Raw genomic sequence first — 19,875 nt, 5'->3', positions numbered from 1 at the left:
AAGGCCTTCAAGATGAGGCCAGAAGTTTCTCTTAAGTGCTCAGTATCTTTTTATATGTGTTTGGGACTAGGAACCTAGAGGCACTACCACTGAGCTTGAATCTCCAGTCCTTTTTTAAGTTTTACTTTGAGACAAAGTCTCACTAAATTGCTGAAACTGGCTTTGAACTTGGGAATCCTGCCTCAGCTCCTGAGTCGCTGGGATTATAAGCATGTGTCACTTCTCCCGAAGTGCTCAGTATCATAATAGAAAGATTTATAAGCGCTCCAGAGAGAAGGCATTTGTGATAAAGCTGAGTGGGAAAACTCATGGGCAGGATTGTTCTAAATTTGTTTTTATACAATAGTTCAGTTTTTTAAATAGCCCATTATCCGCTCACACACTGGGTAAGAAAATGATACTTCCCAGTAGAAGGTAAGTCAGGTCCAGGCCTGGCTGCTTTGTTGGATTTCTCAGCTCTGTTAACAGTGCATGGTGGATGATAATACAGATTGCTGTCCCCATTCCCCACCTGCTTCCAATGCTTCTATGGCTAGTAACAGCAGGGCTAAATTCAAGAGTCCAGCACCAGATGGAAGTGCTTTGGGATTATCTTACGCTTTCTGATAGAAATTGACTGGAGTTTCCCACCCTGGACATTTACCCATTACATTGTGAACAGGGGCTGGGGAGAAAGCTCAGCTGGTAGAGTGCTTGCCTCACAAACCCAAGGCCCTGAGTTCGATCCCCAGTACTGTCCAAAAAAAACAAAAAACAAAAAACATTGTGAACAGGCAGTTTCCTTCAGGTCCTTTAAGGTAAGAACATGACTCATTTTCTTAAATTCCATTCCCACCGGGCACCATAGAGCAGGCTCCTCGATTCCATTTTGACTGCCCGAGTCACAGTCCCCCACACACCAAGTCGGGTGTTGAACTTGCCTCTTTCTGGGATTGAAGAACAAGAATGTTCTTAAGTGACAGCTTCACAGTGGGAACCAATGCTGTTTCTCACTTGGAAAAAGAGGGGTTAAGCTGAGCCCTCTCTCACCTAGAGTTCTAATAACCAATGGTGTCCATTTTTGCAAGACCAACCATCAGGGATGAGGTAAGGTTAGGGTTATTTGTAGTCAGAAATTAGTATTTCTGTGAAACTAATTGGCTCATATTTGAAGTCACTTTACCAGCACTACATTCATATCCACTAGTAGCTGAGGAGCTAAGATAGCATTGAACGGTGCTTCCCAGCAGACTTACATGCCATCGCAAAGGAAATCGGAATTTCCTGACGTTCATGTATTTGTGATACAGCTTCTCCTCTTACAGCTTATGTCTTTTGAGTGTAAATGTGCCATCTACTTAGTCCGTGCTTAGGTAAAAAAGGTCATCAAAGTATGGTATGTACTTGATGCTTTGTTCTGTGTTAATTCCCTCAAGGTTTCAGGAGTTGGATTGCTCCACTTCCAGCATTGTAGGTTAACATGCATTTGGCCCCAAGCAGTGGGGTTTGAGGAAGTGGAAATCTGTGAAGATTAACCTACTAGTGTCCCCAGTGGTGGTGATTAAGGGAAAAACTGGGACTGTAGCTCCCTTCTGGTGGAGGGGGAGGTTTTTTCCTGCATCCCTCCCAATCCCAACCTGGACCTCAGCATCACTGTAATTTGGTGGTTCCTCTTAGCTGTGCCTGCTGTATTCCCAGGGTTGGGACATTCCGCAGTGGCAGGACTTCTCAGTCCTCACAGGAACAAGGACTAGGTTGCTATCATCCCCTTGAGTCACTTACTGGCCAGTCAGGCAGGAGGTTTTCTCTGTAATAAAAAAGGTGGAACTTAGGTTTAGTGTCCTTTCTAAGTGCCTCAATAAGTAAGCCAGGCTGTTTATACAGGAACATTTTCGTAAGAAAAATAGTTTGACCCACAGTTATCAGAGCATCGCAGCAAGCCGAGATGAGCCTGGACCTAGGTTTAGACTCTGGGGTTCGCGCCTGCATCATACCTTGTGTAGCTGTGAGAAAGCATTAGCCACTGGAGTGGGAGCAAGGAGGCGACGTTACGATGTGTCCTGTCCGAGGATTTCATGGTTTCTCCAAAGTGGAGTAAGTGTTGGAGTGACAGAAAAAGGGGTAAGGAAGACAGAGCAGCTGGGTTTACTGCAGTGTCCAATGGCTAGAATTATCTAAGATTAAGTCTTGAGGACAGTGTGATATCTATGAAAATACTGTGGAATAGGCCCAGGGAGAAACAGATCTATTTTCAAATAGTGTTATGAAGTGTTTGTCATTAAAACAAATATTCAGAGCACAGGCTTTAACTCAAACTCTCATAAAGTGTGATATGAAGTCCTTAAAAATCAAGTTGAAAATCAAGGATTTTTAAGTAATACGTTCATTAAATGCCACTTCTTGCCATCATTTTGAAACTCTTAAAATGGGCATAGTGAGCTCGGAGCAAACCTGATGCTTTCGTGGGAGATGGAGCCCCATTTGTGTTCCGGATGGGATCACCTCTGTGGGAGAATTACACTTTCTCCTAAAGGCAAAATGCTTGTAGGTTTTGCCTCTTTACTTTGTATTTACTTTTAAAGTTGCACTTGTTCACTTACCAGTGTTTACAAAATCCTATATTTGGGATGCTTTTTCTATAATAAAATATTATCATTTGTGTGCCTGTTTTTTTCCCCCCTTTTTTTAGCAGAAAATTAAATTGCAAGACACCAAGAAGACAGGAAAGGATGGCACTGGCAGGGGAGCTTCCTTTCCTCAGACCCAGGCCTCCCTGGAGCATCTGCATGCTCTCCCCTCGGGCTGTCCTATCTTACAGGTTCACCGCCTTAATGCTCTGCCTCTCTTGAGTTCTGGTTAATTTGCTCTCAAGACCTCGGGGCACTCAAATCCCAACCCCTCTTTTGCTGTGATTTGGCCCCACTCTAGTCAAAGTGCCTGCCCAGCCTTCCTTGTCATGGAGCTTACTGGTGCTGCTAATAACTTACAGGTTGATAAAGCAAGCTGTGCACCCTGTAGCAGGCTACCATTTTACCCGAAAGCCCAGGAGTTAAGAACATACCCTCCTGGGCTCAGTGGTTCACACCTGTGACCCCAGCTACACAGGAAGCTGAGGCAGGATGATTGCCAAGTGCAAGGTCAGCCTGGGCAAAGCAAGGCCCTATCCCAAAAAAAAAAAAAATACAAAAGGGCTGGAGGAGAGCCCCTGGGTTCAATTCCCAGTAGTCACACACGAAAGAACACACCTTGAAGACAACTGGTGGGTGTGTTTTGTGCCTGATCACAGCCATACACTGACTGGGACACAGTTCCATCCATGTGGAGCAGACCTATAAGTAGTTCAGGTCCTCCTCAATGAAGGAATCAGTTTTTACTTAGAGGAATTCACAAAAAGCGTCTAGAAGTCACACGTGAACCCAATCATGAACTGCATGAGGGGAGGAGGTATTCCAGGCCAACTCAGGTACATGTGCAAAGGTGGAATAATTGCATCATCAGGGAAAAGGACAGGATGATGCAGAGGTGGGCAGAATAAGGAAGGACTCTGGCTCAAAGATGTTTGGACTCCATTAATAGGAGCCCTAAAGGGTTTTTATGTAAAATGATGAACCAGACTTGGAATTTAGGATTTTCTTTGGCAGCAGGGAGAGTCATTTGAGAGGGGAGGATCTGACACAAGGAGGCCAGCTCAGAGACCGCTGTAATGGACGGTCAGGAATGAGGAGGCAGCATGGATAGAATGGATGGCCACACCCCTAGCTCAAATGTTCACTGGAGAGCGCCTTGGAACATTCTGACTTGGACATCGTGGTAGACTAAACTAGAAGTGTGTGTGGGAGCCAAAGAAGTTCTGTTCAGAGAGCTTTTGTTTGAGTCTATCTGAGGCCTTTCAGACGACCATTTATGGTAGAGTTCTGGGATGGGACCTAGGTAGGGTGGGTCAAAAGGTAAGACCTCAGTTCAGAAGTGGTAGCTAAAGCCACAGCAAGAAGAAATCACACATTTAAGAGGTGGGCAAAGGGACTACTGAGGAGGAAGTGAGAGGTGGGAGGAGAGCTTTAAAAAGCTCAACAGTGCAAGTGCAGCAGGTTGGTAAATAAGAGGAAGATGAACACCGGGGACCAGAGGAATTACAACATTTAATGCTCACTTGTTTTTTATATGGATGATTAACATGTTTCACACATGGGACAGAAAACAGACTGGAAGCTGGGCATGGTAGCACATGCCTGTAATCCCAGCTACCTGGAAACTGAGGCAGGCAGTTCATGAGTTTGAGGCCATCCTGAGCAATTTAGCAAGACTTTCCCTGTCTCAAATCAGACTGGAGCGAGCTGAAGTGGGAGAGGGAATGAGTAAGTTAACCCAAGTGCCTCTACCACACAGGACCACACTGCCCAGGCCCCATTCCTGGACTGCTCACTTTCCCCTGTCAAATCACGACTACCTGAAGAATCATCTTTGGGAAGCTTCCCTGAGCCACTCACAGCTGAATTGGCTTGTCAGCCCTCTCACCTTGACACCGATGTAAAAACTTCACTGTTGATGCTACAGTTGGCCAAGTCCCTGAGTGCGGGCATTCTCCCCTCCAACACATCTGCAGTTCCAAAATGATGAGCTCGCTATTATATCCCCAAGGTGCCCCTATTGAGCATCTATCACTATGGATCTTAAACACTGTTTGAGCAAGCTGTTTCTCTCTGGAAATAGAAGTAAAAAAGGATCAAGGAGTCTGGGTGTTTTTTATTATTATTTATTTATTTAGAGACAGGCTCTTGCTAAGTTGTCAAGGGTTTTGTTAGGTTGCTGAGGCTGTTCTCAAACACGCAATCCTCCTGCTACAGCTTCCCAGGTCACTGGGATTACAGGCATGCCCCACCTTGCTGGCTAAGGAGCCTGTTTTTTTAAGTCAGTGTTGGTTTTGATAGATCATTCCAGGGAAACGAATGCTAAGTAGGAAGTGAAAAGTACCATTCTCTGAATCCTTTTGAGTTCAAATTTAAAAATACTATGTGGATTACACACACAAGCCCCAGAGAGAAAGGGACAAGGTGATCCAGGAAATGTGCCTTTCAAGAAAATGATTCTAAAAAAAGGCATCAGTGATCAATGGCAGGTCTCCTATTAGACCACACAGATGAGTTTTGAAATCAGCACTCTGCTGTTTAGAACCTGGATGTTAATCCTGAACAAATTCATCTGAATCTTATTTTTTGAAAGTAATTCTAAAAAGAAACAGGTACTAAAACTTTTGAGTCAGTATTGTTTCATAAAGCTCTACTAGTGTAACAAAGTTTTATTTTCCAACTTTCCCAATGAGAGTAAGAGAATTAGCTGTGAACAAGATCAACGCTGAATCAGTGTTTCCTAAGATGTTTCTTGGGACCCAAGAGCCTTGGAAAAAATACTAATTCTGCCTGTATTTGGCCTCCCTCTGCCTGCAGCTTCTACTCTAGGTAGTCTCTGACCCTCCCTTCTTGCCTAGTTGAGGTTCTTTTCCCCAGAAAAGGAACTAAGAAGTGAGACAGACGAGCACGCCTACAGTACACAATGTTTCAGAGGCAGACCCTGCTCTGCTGGAAATGGAGGGCTGAGAAGACTCATCCTGTCACCTTGTAAGAAAAGAGGGTCAGGTGGTAAACAGCTGTGCAAAGGGCCCTCTTCTGTATAGGTGATAGCACTTCTGCCGGCAGATGTCTCTGGTCTTGCTGCAAGGGAAAACCCAATCCCTGTAATCCTGAATGAGGCAGAAAGAACACAAGCAGGGGCCAACAGAAGTCTTCATGCGGACACCAATTCAGAGGGCTGGCTCCCTGGAAACCAAAGCTGGCCCCAGCTTCCCTGAGACAGAATGGCACTTTGCATAGTGGACCACGAAATATTGTTATGATGTTCAAAGACTAAGGGCTTCAAAGAAGTCAACAGTACTGTTTTTCTGAAGTATAAGCAATTTTTGCTTTAGAACACATCACAGATTTCCACTACTGTTTTCACACAGTTTATTCAGAAGTTTAAAAATTAAAATGGAGACATTGTCCCCTAAAACAAACCACCCCCTGCCACTCCCCAGCACACACAGCTATGCTACTCCTGCTACTTCTCCTTACCCTGCTTCCTACACACTCTTGGAAAACACACGTGGGTCAGGACCCCAGCTATTTGGTAATACAAAGGAACTACAAAGTTACACAAAAGAATTTCATTTACTTCTTTTCACTAACAGGCTATGAATGAAAGATTAATGGATAAACACACTACCTTCATCCAGAGTTTAGACTTCCCTAACATTCTGTTTTTCTTCATCTAAGATGTTAAAACCCAAGCAGTTTCGCTTACAACTGTAACTCTGATCCTCTTCTCTTCTGAATGTCTACGCTGGGACAACTTCCCCTTCAAAGCTGACCTTCTCAACCTGGAGACTGAAGCAAGCAGTCTCCCAGCTGGAGCTTGGCCGTGATGCTCTACAACAGGCAGTTACCACACAGGTGCAAATGATGCTTTAATTATCAAAACTTAAAACCAAAAACGAGTAATGCATTAATATGGAACCTCCACATTTTTCTGACGCAGCAAAAGTCCTCTGAAGGTGGCAGAGCTGTGACAGAGAAGGCACTTTGTGCTAAAATTCAGAGGGTCTCTTGTGAGAGAATGCCACAGCAGTGGCCCAGTCGGCCCAAGCTGCAGGCAACCCTTTAGGGTGGGGGGCATCCCCCAGAAAGGCATCTGCAAAGGAAAATTTTGTAATCATGATTCCAAGGCAAAATGGCTACTAAAAGTTGGGAGAGGGAAATACCAAGAGAGAAGACAAAAAAATTGCACCGGGGATTGAGGAGTGAACCTTACAAGGACTTGTCAGCTGGCTGTGCGCTCTCCATTGAGCTGGTATCTTCACCACTTCCAAGGAGGTTCCAGGGAGCTGCTGCAGACTTCGCAGGAGCAGAGACAGCCGAGAGCTAAGCACTCTCCTTGCTGTCCTCCCAGAATACACTGAGTTCCTGCTGGCAGCACTTGCAGGCATTGCTGGTTCATGGCAACATCCATCCTAGGAATTTTCTGACACATCCTGAAGAGAATGTGAGGGTTTCCACCTGATCCAGAACTCCTTGGCAACACCCAATGGCTTTTGGGGCCTCTAAGAGCAATGACGGATCAAGCTGGTGTTCCCCATCGACACTCAGAGGAACAGCACGAGTCTTAGATGGGGGAGAAGGGAGATAATCAGTGGTCTGAGGGTCTTTATCCTAGTACCATAAAGTGCACCATGAATGGTGGCTATGAAAAGCCACTTGTCCGAGGCCGAGGTATGGGGAGAAACTACCATCACTGTCCAGTGAGATGGTGGGTCATTTCCTTCAGCCAGAATGTTGGCTGCTGAGACTGTCATTATTGCTTTGTTTTCTTAGTTCTACAGAACTTTCACTGTACAGAAAAACAAAATACTTGGTGGGCTTGGCAGATAGTGTGTCACCGTATCACTGGAGTTGGCTGATATTTAGTGAATGTCCATTAGAATCTCAATAATGTTGGATGATGGCTGTTTTTCCCCTTCATTCTGATGAATTCAGGAAAATACAAAATTCTTTTTTAAAACACCTATTAAATTGGCTCATGATGCTTCTAAAGAAGCAAGACAGCTGTTTATGGCCAACGTAGTAGAAATGGCTGTTACTGTTCTTTCACTTTTCAGATGTATTATGGAAGAAAATCCACTTACTATCACATTTCAGGAAACTTTACTATGACATATTGATGTCTTCCACAAACTTCTTGGAAGCTCTTTCAAAAAAGCGTAAGAGGAAAATTCTAATGTTGTACGAAGAACTCTGCTCCACTCAGGATTCCGTGACTATGGTCCTATTTTGCTGCTTTCATGTAGGAAGGTATTGCCCCCCTTGCAGTCAGGCCCTCGAAGCGCTTGTATGTGTAGTTGATGAAGACCCAGTCTTTGTTCTTGTAGTCAGTCTCAGGGTGGGTACTTGTGGCCACTGGGAAAGAAATAGATGTGAGAGTTGAATCACAGCCTCACCCCAAAGAACTACTCAGTACTGAAAATGTGACATTCTGAAGAACGCACCACAATTTGTATTTGGAAAATGTTATTTTTCACTCTGCAAATGTTCTACATTTGCTTATATATTCTTTGAACCTCTTATTTCTGCACGAGTATTTTTAAAGTTTTATTTTCCCACTCCTGTCATTTCGATCTACTAAATCTTTAATAAATAACAAAAGAATGGATTTGTATGACTTGCCTACCCACCTGAGCAGTCTAGACGTGGGAATTTTGTATTCATTTTCCATTTAACAAGTCACTACTAGTATTGGAAAAATACTTACAAAGGACCTGGAGAACTGAAGTTCCTGTCCATGTTCTCTACCCTGATTTATAAACATTGCCCCAAAATTAAGGACAGGGAGGATAATGTGATTATAAGGCAGCAGAGGTAATGCTGGTGGAATTACCTGTTGGCTTAAGAATATCAGACTCTGGAAACTCATCAAAGTTTGAGGTATCATCAATGCTTTTGATTTCAATAGATATTGCAGCAGGTCTCTCCCTGCCAAGAACAGACATGCCAAAAATTACTATAGTTAGTATTCACATGGATATTGATCAAGCCTTTCTCCAAAAAGACTCATGGTCTGACATGGGAAGACTACTCACTGTCAGGAAGCATTTCTTTTCTCTGAAAAGCTCATGAATGCTGACCAAATGAATGCATCAAACAAAAATTATTATTTTAGTACCAGGGATTGAACCCAGCAGCACTTAACCACTGAGCCACATCCCCAGTCCTTTTTGTTTGTTTGTTTTCGAGACAAGGTTTCACTGAGTTGCTTAAAATTGCAGAGGCTGGTTTTGAACTTGTGATCCTCCTGCCTCAGCCTCCTGAGCTGCTGGGATTACAGGCATGTACCACTAGAGCCAGCAACAAAATAAATTTTAATAAAAATAAGAAATAAGTAACTCAATCATTCATAGCTATGAAGAAAGACAGGAATACTGTGAAACTAAAATTTCAAGTTAATGCACTCCTAGATCACCTGCCCTGTCTACTAAAAGGGAAAATGAACTTCCAAATGTCCCCTTATGTTCGGTTATATCCTTCTTCCACTAAAGGTGCCAACCAGTGGGTGGCAAAAGGAAGGCAAAGCTGAAAATCACAAGAATGTAAACTAGAACACAATTATAAAATGACAACTTCCTCACCTTCTGTTTAGCAACCAACAAATGCTGAGAAGGTGTGGGGCTACAGCAGGCGGTCCAGGTTCTCATGGCCATTGGGAGCACCCTAACCCTCCACCACCTCCCCTCTCCCTTCCCCTCGGCACACACCCCCAATCTGCTTTTGCTCCTATTTCCCTTCTCTCTCTCCCAGTATTAGCCACTACCCTGTGAGCAGAGTCTGTCTTGCTGGTGGCCTTAACATCAGAGAGTTTACAGAAGAGCAAAGACAACACACTTCCTAAGGGCTCCCTTCACCAAGGGACCCAAAGTCCACTGGGCTTTATAAAATAATTCTGGATTCAACATAGCCCACAGCACACGGCTGATAAGGTCCAATTCCCAATCTTCACCAAGAATAAAAATCCAGAAAAGACTACATTTCTAAGAAGCTGTCTTCCTTTACTTAGCTGGCCAAAGATGATTCTTTCAAATCAGTGCTAAGTAAATTACAGACTTTCAGAAATAATCCTGAAAATGTTTATATGGGTATACCTGATATGTTCCCAGTCAACACCTTCAAAAAAAGAATTACTTTTGATTTCCTCTACTCCAGGGGCTCCAATTCTATGTTCCCATTCACAGCAGAATCTGGAAAAGACAGAGGCCTTTCAGCATACCTCAAGTAGCTTCTTCAGACAAAGAAAGGAATCAGCTTTTGTCTTTTCTTCTTTGTTTTTGTTTTGTTTTGTTTTGTTTTCGAGAGAAGAATGAGAGGAAGCAGGGGTCAGACCGAAAGATAATGAAAAAAAAGTCTCAGCAGCAGGAGGTGGGGCAACATTCTCTGATACCTCAGAATCAGATCCTTGGCTTTCTCAGAGATGGGGACTTCTGGAGGAAAAGTCAAAGTTTCTTTCCAGTTCATCACCTTCTTATATGTCTCTTGAGGGGTCTCAGAACAGAAAGGTGGGTAGCCTGTAACAAAAAAGGAACTTCGGAGTTTTTACAGCCCAGAACTTTGAATCTGACTGAAATTATCCTCCTTAACACAGTTCTACATATTGTTAATGACTACCTGATACCTCTGTATGTCCATTCCTCCATAACACAGGCAGGATTTCCACTTATCCCAGAGAACATCTAGACCAATTTTTCATCCCCCCCAATCACCCCCCCGCCAAAAAAAAAAACCTTCACTAACCCTGAAGTGAAGTTATGCCTCTGGTACCACTAGGAAGCCAGCTAAATAGTTGCTGGGAAAAGAAAGAAAGGTATAAATAGAGATGCAGATGTGGGAATTGCCATGCCCAAAGAAGAAATGAAAGGATGAAATATCACAATTTAAAAAATGTCTCCATTCTAGGAATATATTTGTTTGGGTAAAGAACCAAACCAGATGAGTAAGAAAATATATGGGCTTTAAAAGTGACCACCATGCCTCTTTTTTGAGAAGCACAGGCAAGAAGATAAACACTGATGTACCATATTACCCCCCACTGGCCTTTCATGATGTTCGGGGTACATTCACCTGACAAGTATCCCTCCAGTGTTCCTGAAGACAATGCAGCCCAATGACTCCACACCCAGCTATCCACACAGACTCACTTTCCTATGAAAGTGAGGCTCAATGGCACATGGCCATCCCCACAGATGTGTCCCCTCTGCAGAGATATAGCCAAAGAATAGAGAGGTCACAGGGTTCCCTGATTAGAAGGCTTTGAGAGAGAAAGGTGACACAGCAAATTATAAGTGAAGAGTGAGGCAGTACCTAGTTAAAACTCTGCATACAATAGGTATTTAATAAATACAGTGCTAGAGTTCCTAGATGGAGAGGATGAAAGCACAGAAGAAAAACATAATACATGATCAGTAAAGCAATCACAGGACTACAGGAATTCTAAGAATATAGTGGGATACATTTGATTTGAGAGTTGTCTATCTAGGAAACTTCACTTTGAAAGAAAAGCAGGGTTGGAAGGGAGCACCTAGATTACCCCCAGTTGAAAGAGATCTAATATCAATCTAGAAGTCTTTCCTGGATTCAGAGAAAAAGTTCTCTGGAAGCATACAACTTACCAATGAGCATCTCATACATGATCACCCCGAGTGACCACCAATCACAGAGCTTGTTGTACCCGGTCTGCATGAACACCTCAGGAGCAATGTAGTCAGGAGTGCCTACTGTGGAGAAGGCCTGAAACATGTACCACAACATCAGGGAGGCCGAGCCAGGCAAGCGGGTATGCAGAGCTCTGTTCTAGAGACCAAAGGTTACAAAAGCACCAACAGGAGCTACCCTGAAACTAACTAAGCCGGAGAGTCCAGTAGCTTAAAGCAAGCTTGATTTGCTAGCATACTTCCCACAATGAATAATAAAGCTTCGGAGGCAAAAGACCCTTCCTAGGTCAAAAGTATCTCTTTCTTAACAATTAGTACCATAATTGACTAAGATTAAGCACAGGCTGTACTTAATATGCATATGCATCTCTTTAATCCTGACAAAACCTCTACAAGGAGGACCTTAATAGCCCAACATTGCGGATATGAACATTTGACATTCAAGATACATTTGCCTAAGGCCTCAAAACTAGTTATGTGGCAGAGTCCAGTTTGGAAATTAAATATCTTGCTCCAATTCCAATTATCCCTCTTTCTACATACATATTGTTTGATTTGGAAAAAATCATAAAGGAAAGCTTGATTATCAAAAGCTAACATTACACACTATAGATCAAAGTCTACGTCTCCTTACCAAACTTAATCATTTCTGGAAATAATTATTAGAGAAACATTTCATTTTCTTTATTTCTTTTTTTGGGGGGAGGGGGCGGTACTTGGGATCGAAACTAGGGACATTTTATCACTGAGCTATACACCTTTTTGAGACAGGGTCTCACTAAGTTGTTGAGGGTCTCACTAAGTTGCTAAGGCTGGCCTTGAACTTGTGATTCTCCTGCCTCAGCCTCCCAAGACCGCAAGATTACAGGCATGGACCACCATACCTGACTAGAGGAATATTTTCTAGAGTCCAGTGTTTTTGCTCTATACCAGGAATGCAAAATACTAGGAGGAAGTACAGTCAAAGTCTTCTGATGTGCTTAGCATGTGAGGGTTTACCATGAGTAAGGCTCTAATCCAGGTGCTTTAAACACTACATAATCTTTAAAATAAAAAATAACAGCTGTGTTGTCTTTTTAAAATATTTATTATGAAATCTTACAAACGTACAGAAAAAAACAGACAATGCAATACAACCCATAGTAGAGATTAATAATCTACTCTATTTGTTGCAATCACTTATCTTTTTTAGAGAAAAGGAAACTACAGAAACAATTAAAGCTCTGCCTTAAAAACCCCATCCCTCTCTCCCCAATGAGGCAGAAACTACCCAGAAGTTGATGTGTTGTACTTATGTATGTTCTTATGTGCTGTTCTGTGGATGTGCTCATAAATTAGATTATTTCTTTATATAAATATTTAATACGTGGTTTCCTAATATATTGCATTATTCTTCAGTGTTACCACTTGCCTTTTTTACTCAACATTATGGTTTTGAGACTTATTCATGTAGCTCTAGTTCACTCTTTTCTATGGATATTATTTTCTGTTACAGAAACAAATCACCATTGTTTTTATCCATTTGACTAAAAATGGGCACTTACATTGTTTCTAATGTTTCACTATGACAACACCTGAATAAGCAGTCTCAGTATCTCCTTGAGTGCTGTGCAAGAATTTCTGAGTCATATACTAGAGACTGAATATTGTAGTAGTATTGCTGGGTCTTGGGTTATAAACATTTCAACTTAATGAGTTAACCAAAATTGTTCACCAAAAGTGGTTATTCCTATTGAAACTCAGGCAAGGGGATAAGTTGGTGATATGTACCTTACCAACACTGGACTTGGGCAGATTGTTAGAAGTCTACCCACTTAATGAATATGAAATAAGATGTTTTACTCTGTATTTCCCTTATTTCTAGTAAGGCTAAGCACATATTTATCAGAATTAACCATTTTAGTCTTTTAGTCTTTTTTTTTTTTTCCTGTGAATTTCTTTTCAGATCTTTTGCCCATTCATTTTTTTTGTTTGTTTTTTGTTTTTGTTTTTAAGTTGTGTTCTTCTTGACTCATAGGAATATTTATGAATTCAGGACACTAATCCTTAATATCATCTCCCACTATGAAGCTTATTATTTTTATAATGGTTTTACAAATGGAGTAATGTTTGCTACATAGGAAAAGTAAACATTATGTCACATACATACATGTGTAATTATTGAATTATGAGGCACAACAATGAAATGTACACCCATGAGTTCAACTAATAAACCAAATGCCAGTATCATTAAAGTTAAACCTTCAATCCCATTCCATCCCTTCTCACCTACTACCCACCTGAGTTAATGTTTATTCTTCCTCTGAACTTTGTTACATGTCTCTCTAAATGAGATCTTCCTTAGTTTTGGTTTTGAGTTTTATAAAATGGTATCATTGTATATGTAGGCTTCTGCTATTTGATTTCTCCTCTTAATGTTCTCTCTCTCTCTGTGTTTGTTTTGGTACTGGGGATTGAACTCAGGGGCACTCTACCACTAAGCTATATCCTCAGCCAATATTATGTTTTATTTTGAGACAGGGTCTTGCTAAATTGCCCAGACTGATCTTGTACTTGCTGTTCTCCTACCTCAGTCTCCTAAGTAGCTGAGATTACAGGCATGCATCACATGCCTGACTCGTCATTTTTAAAATTGACCCATGCTGTCACATGTAACTGTAGTTCAAGTAATTTCACTATTCTGTAAAATATTCTATTCCAGATGTAACCATTTCACTGGGTTATTTTCAGTGTTCTGATATTAGAGAAAATGCAATAACCATTTTTCAGTGTGTCCCCTGGTATACACGTGCACCATTTGCAGGGCATGTGACCAGTGGTAGAACTAACTGCAGCACTTCTCAATGACTGGCCTGTCTTTGAATTTGTTTATCTTTCAACATAAACATTTTTTTCCTTTAAAACAGTAAAAATCAATCGAAATTTTCCTATATGATTTGTATTGCTTATATCAATTCAAAAATCTTGCCTTGCTCTGGGAACATATAGATATTATCTTGTATTTTCTTCTAAATTTTATTGTCCTTATAAAATTAATTTTTGTGTATACTACAAAGTAGGGATCCATTTAGATAATCACACATTATTTTTATTTTTTATTTTATTTTTTATTTTTTTGGTGATGCTGGGGATTGAACCCAGGGCCTTGTACTTGCGAGGCAAGTACTTTACCAACTGAGCTATATCCCCAGCCCCAATCACACATTATTTTTAAAAAATACAAACATTAATAACAAATTTAGGGGGTTTTGTTGTGTTTGTTTTTAGCTTTTAAAGTCTGGTTCTTGGGTCTCCCCAAGAACCAAAGTATTTTCATTCTAATTATAAAGGTAAGAAACTATAGATACTCAATTAAAGACTAGATTTATTCTAGCAAAGATGAATATAAATAAATCATATCAAAGATTATAAAACCAGAGTCTACTGCCACAAGAAAAGAATTCCTTCAAGATACTAAGGTATTAAAAACAACTCTTAGAATTATAAAATATAGCCAACTGATGGCTCAAACCTGTGAAAGGAAGAATAATGCCACAGGAACTCAGTCTCATTTCCTACACTTATTTCCTGTACTCTTTGGGCCAGGTGGAGCCTTTCCAATCTGGGAATCATTCCCTTCCCAAACCTTTGTCTGTTTTCCACAAGGGGGTATCCGTCCAGCTCCAACCTCTTAAAACTGTACCTTTTCCTTTTGTTGTCCGAGTATTTATAATGTCAATGAGAGCTGTAATCTAGAAGAGCACTACTGCTTGTTAATAGTCATTTCAATCGTAACAAAGCAACTTCATTTCTTTCTCAATAACTTCTGTAAATTCCACACCCAAAATAAACTGACAAGGATTAAATACCTATACGTACATCACCTCTTACTTTGGTGGTTTAATAACTTCAAGCTGATTCATACCTGTTACCTAATCAGTTACTGAGGCCCAAGGTTACTCAGAACCATGTCACAATTTAAAACACTACAGTATGATGTAAGCAGCCAAGGAGTGAAGCTAAAGCCTCTACAATTTATTTATTAATTTGGTACTGGGGATTGAACCCAGGAGCGCTGTAACACTTGGCTACATCCCAAAGCCCTTTTAATTTTTTATTTTGAGATAGGATCTCACCAATTTACTCAGGGCCTCTCTAAATTGCTGAAGCTGGCCTCCAACTTGTGATCCTCCTGCCTCAGCCTCCTGAGTTATTACCAGGATTACAGGGACAAGCCTCTACTTTTTTCAGTGATTTCTAATGGACTGAAAAGCAACAGGCTGGGGAAACAATTACACATATTAGGCTCAACCTGGAGCTATATGTTTGTTTGTTTTGATACCAGAGATTGAACCCAGGGGTGCTTAAATACTGAGCTACATACTCAGTCTTTTTAATTTTTTATTTTTTTGAGACAGGGTCTCACTAAATTGCTTAGGGCCTCACTAAGTTACTGAGGCTGGCTTTGAAGTTGTGATCCTCCTTCCTCAGCCTCCTGAGCCACTGGGATTATAGGCATGTGCCATTGTGCCAGGCGAATTTATATTAAGCATTAGTTAATATCAACCTTCAGCTTGGTACCAGCTGAATAGGATCATTTACAAAAAAGTTAAATATCATTAATTAACATCTGGAAAACTTGGAGAGGCTTTATTTTCTTTACGTTATGCAAAGAGGTTATATGAAGATTACCTTAACTTATACTTTCTCACTTCTGTTGTGAATAGAGTAAAAATCAGAAGTTCAGACTTTCAAAAATCTTTTAAAAATGAAATTTAACTCCAAATATAGAAATTGTGAAATCTCTTTTTTACAGACTTTAAGTGGTTCCTGCTGAATCTGATATGACCCTTTGGTGTCTGTCAAGGAGCATAAAGCTTGTCTTGGAGTATAAGGACAGTTAAGGTACTGAAACTTAGTTACCCCCAATAAAAATGTGAGCACAGTAAACAAAAGTTAAATCCTAACCTGCTTTAAGAAAAAAGGGCTAGGAATATAGCTCAGTAGTAAAGCACTTGCCTAACAGGGTTGAGGCCCCAGGTTAGACACCCAGCACTATCCAGAAAGAAAGAAAGAAAAAAAAAAAAATCATGAAAGATTCCTTACTTTTTGTTAGTTTCTAAAATATAAATATCAGTTTTCCCCAGCAAGGCAGAAGCTATCATTTCAGACTATCTTTTCAGTGGAGGATCTCAACATTAACTGCACAGCAGAATCACACAGGGTTATATACCACAGACCAAATGAGTCAGGATCTCTGTGGGTAGGGCAAAGACATCAATATGTTCTGAAGCTTCCCAAGTGATTCCTATGTATAGCCAACGTTAAGAACCATTGCTTTGAAGGGCTCACTGGCACACACTGTAATCCTGGTAATTTAGAAGTTGAGGCAGAAGGATCACAAGTTTGAGGCCAGTCTCAGCATCTTAGCAAGACTGTCAGCAACTCAGAGACCCTGTCTCAAAAAATAAAAAGGGGTGGGGATGTCACTCAGTGGTAGAGAGCCCCTGGTTCAATCCCCAAACCAGTGGCGGTGGTGTTGGGGAGGAGGGGGAACCACTGTTTTATACAGACATAAAGGAAGCATTTGACCAATCTGTTTCAGATACTCCCTAATCCTCGATCAACTATGTAAACAGTTTTTCAACCACAAATAGAATTTAGAAGTCTAGCTTCTAAGGAAAGGGGACAGTATTAGAACTAATTGTACTAAACTAAAGTATCCCCAAGTTAATTTTAGAAAAAGACATCAAAGTTTCATTTCAAGTTGGGTGGTGGCACATGCCTGTAATTCCAGCTCTTCAGGAAGCTGTGGCAGGAGGATCTTTGTTCAAGACCAGCATCCACAACTTAGTAAGACCCTACCTCAAAAATGTAAAAAGGGCTAGGGATGTACTTAGTGGTAAAGTGCCTCAAGATTTGATTCCCAGGAAAAGACAAAAACAAAAAACAGAAAATGAAAGAATGATAGGATCCATCTAAGTAGTATACTCTAGCTCCAAAAGAGTAACAAAATCGTCATGGTCTGAAGTCCCATTGATAAGCTTCAAATAAATCAAAATAAATGCAAGCCTTTCCTCTGATTCATTCTTTCTTCCTTTCTTTTTTTTCTTTTTTTTTTTTTTTGGCAGGAATTGAACGTAGGGGCACTCAACCACTGAGCCACATCCCCAGTCCTATTCATATTTTATTTAGAGACAGGGTCTCATTGAGTTGCTTAGTGCCTCACTGTTGCTGAGGCTGGCTTTGAACTCAAGATCTTCCTGCCTCAGACTCTTGAGTTGGTGGGATTACAGGCGTGCATGTTTCTTAATTCTCTAGGCTTCCATTTTCACAGGTGACTGAAATCTACTTACTAAGTGACCCACTAAGTAAGTTAATAAAAGTACTACAAAGGAATCCAAGTCAGCATTTTACTAAGTCTGGCTGAAATGTAAAGTATTTGGCAAACCTGCTAAGTTACTATATATATGCAGACAAGCAGAAGTACTACTCTATTAGATAATATACACATTTGGTCATCGTTCCAAAGTACATGTATGTTGTATTTCAAACATGAACCAATTAATTAGGTATTGTTAATAATAAATTTTGCCTAGACAACATTTCACTGGTAAAATTAAACTATTTAAATAATTTCCAACATACTATCAAGGTAAATGCAATAAGGTTACTTATTTTTAAGCTTGTGGGGCATAATTTTATATGTGTATATACTCGAATGAAATAATAAAAATTTCCCTTCCATTTCTCTCCAATTTTGATTATTAAGTACTTTTTTTCCAACACAAAGAAAATGTGAGGCTTAGGGTTTGGGGTTGTGGCTCAGTGGTAACATGCTCACCTAGCAAGCGTGAGGCCATGGGTTTGATTCTCTGCACCACATAAAAATAAAGGTATTGTGTCCACCTACAACTAAAGAATATATATATATATTTTTTAAATTTTTTTTAGTTGTAGATGGACATAGTGTCTTTATTTTATTTATTTATGTGGTGCTGAGGATCGAACCCAGTCCACCCACGCAAGGCAGGCACTCTACCACTGAGCCCCAGCCCTAGCCCCAGCCCAAGAATATACATATTAAAAAAAAAGAAAGAAAAGTAAGAAAATGTAAGGCCTATGAATTGAGGAGTTGTAACTTGCCTAGGTGAATTAAAATTTTAACAAGTTGAGAACCAAAGCCTAAAAACTCAAGGCAGGTATTTACACTTAACTTTCAATGAGAGATCTCCAGCATTAAATATAACCCCTTTAACTAGGGAAAAGTGGGATAGGAAGGAAAAGTACTGTCACCAACCTAAAAGGTCAGAACAAGATTACCCACTGAAAATGTCACCATCTAAACCACCCAATATTATCTGTTCTCCTTCAAAAGATTCCTTTTGGTACTACCAACATAATGACAACACTCTATTGAGATAATCTTAAAAGCAAGGGATGTTCTACAAATATTTATCAAATGCAAATTCATGTGTATATTTTTTAAATTTATTCATACTTGGTCTGTAGCATTTCAAAAGCCACAGCTATTACTTACTAGCTGACGTCTGTTTCTTTTCCAGGTTTCTGCTTTCCTTTTGGAGTTCATGTTCTGGAAAGCTAAAAGTAGAAGAAAACAGCTCTAATCAAAGTTTATACAGAAATAATTACTATTTTTTGGAGGGGCCCTCTGGTTCATGTCACATGAGACCATAAGTTTTGTTTTTTCCACCTGTACACAAAAACTTCAGATGACACATTTCCCAGTAGGTTTGTAAGCCCAAATCAGAGGTTCTCAAGTATTATTAACTCAAAGAATCATACAATGAAAGTTGTAAACAGCACTTGTATGTGGATCATGTAGTCAGAGGGAACACATTAAGGTCTTACTCAGACTTACAGGGAACTTAGCCTCAGAAACAAAGGTCCTGAAGTATACCTAAAATGTTAACTAATTCTCAAAATTATCAAATTCCCAAGAGGAGCAATTGTTATATATTCAGAAATTTCTGAATTTAGGATACATTATTTGACATAAGCTTTTCTAGGGTGAATTATAATTTTACTATGTAATCTTCAATGATTTGATAGCAATCAAATAATGCTCAAGTAGAAGTAACCCTCATTAAGATAATTTTTTTTCCTGTCATGACAGAAAGAAGAACCTAGGATAAATAAAGTCTGGAGCTATTCCCAGGACCTTTTCCTTTACTACCTTTGCTTACCTGCTCCACAGTTATCCCCAGAACCTTCCCAGTAGAGCTCTAAAGAAAGCTCTTTCAACACCTGTCTTAACATATCTGGTAGCACTCATCTTGCCTCACCAGAAAATACATATCACAGGCAAACCTGAGAAAGTAATTTTCTTCTCTACAAACTCAGGTTATAAGACTCTCTTTTCCTGATAAATTTGGTTGCCAGGGAAAATAGCAATTTCATAAGAAATAAAAAGACTAACATCATTGTTAACACTTACTAAAATCACTGGGGAGGCTATGGTTCAGATTCCTATAAAATTCAGTCCTATGTGCTTTTTTCAGTCCTGTGCAAAGGCCAAAGTCCGAAAGCTTCACATGGCCCTACGGTAAAGAAGAAACAAGTTGATGGGTGGATGAACACTTCCTAGAGACAGAACACAACATTATCTTCTG

At 40.4% G+C, this 19,875-nt stretch overlaps 1 protein-coding gene across 4 annotated transcripts in view; it reads right to left on the bottom strand.

Annotated features, from left to right (window-relative positions):
- Positions 1–367: 367 nt before the first annotated feature.
- The window catches only part of STK38 (serine/threonine kinase 38), a 49,484-nt gene continuing 29,976 nt past the window's right edge, over positions 368–19,875 (bottom strand). For all 4 annotated transcript variants that reach the window (XM_079148774.1, XM_079148775.1, XM_079148776.1 and 1 more), the window contains exons 8-14: positions 19,701–19,803; positions 18,783–18,844; positions 11,222–11,339; positions 9,997–10,120; positions 9,701–9,796; positions 8,443–8,537; positions 368–7,964 (exon numbers count right to left, since the gene is read on the bottom strand). In XM_079148774.1, coding sequence (XP_079004900.1) covers positions 7,834–7,964; positions 8,443–8,537; positions 9,701–9,796; positions 9,997–10,120; positions 11,222–11,339; positions 18,783–18,844; positions 19,701–19,803 — 729 coding nt within the window. In that variant the 3' untranslated portion in view covers positions 368–7,833. The remainder of the gene's footprint in view (positions 7,965–8,442; positions 8,538–9,700; positions 9,797–9,996; positions 10,121–11,221; positions 11,340–18,782; positions 18,845–19,700; positions 19,804–19,875) is intronic.

Source organism: Sciurus vulgaris (genome assembly GCF_902686455.1).
Source record: "Sciurus vulgaris genome assembly, chromosome: 7".
Classification (NCBI taxonomy): domain Eukaryota; kingdom Metazoa; phylum Chordata; class Mammalia; order Rodentia; family Sciuridae; genus Sciurus; species Sciurus vulgaris.
This window is presented reverse-complemented; position numbering and strand designations above follow the sequence as displayed.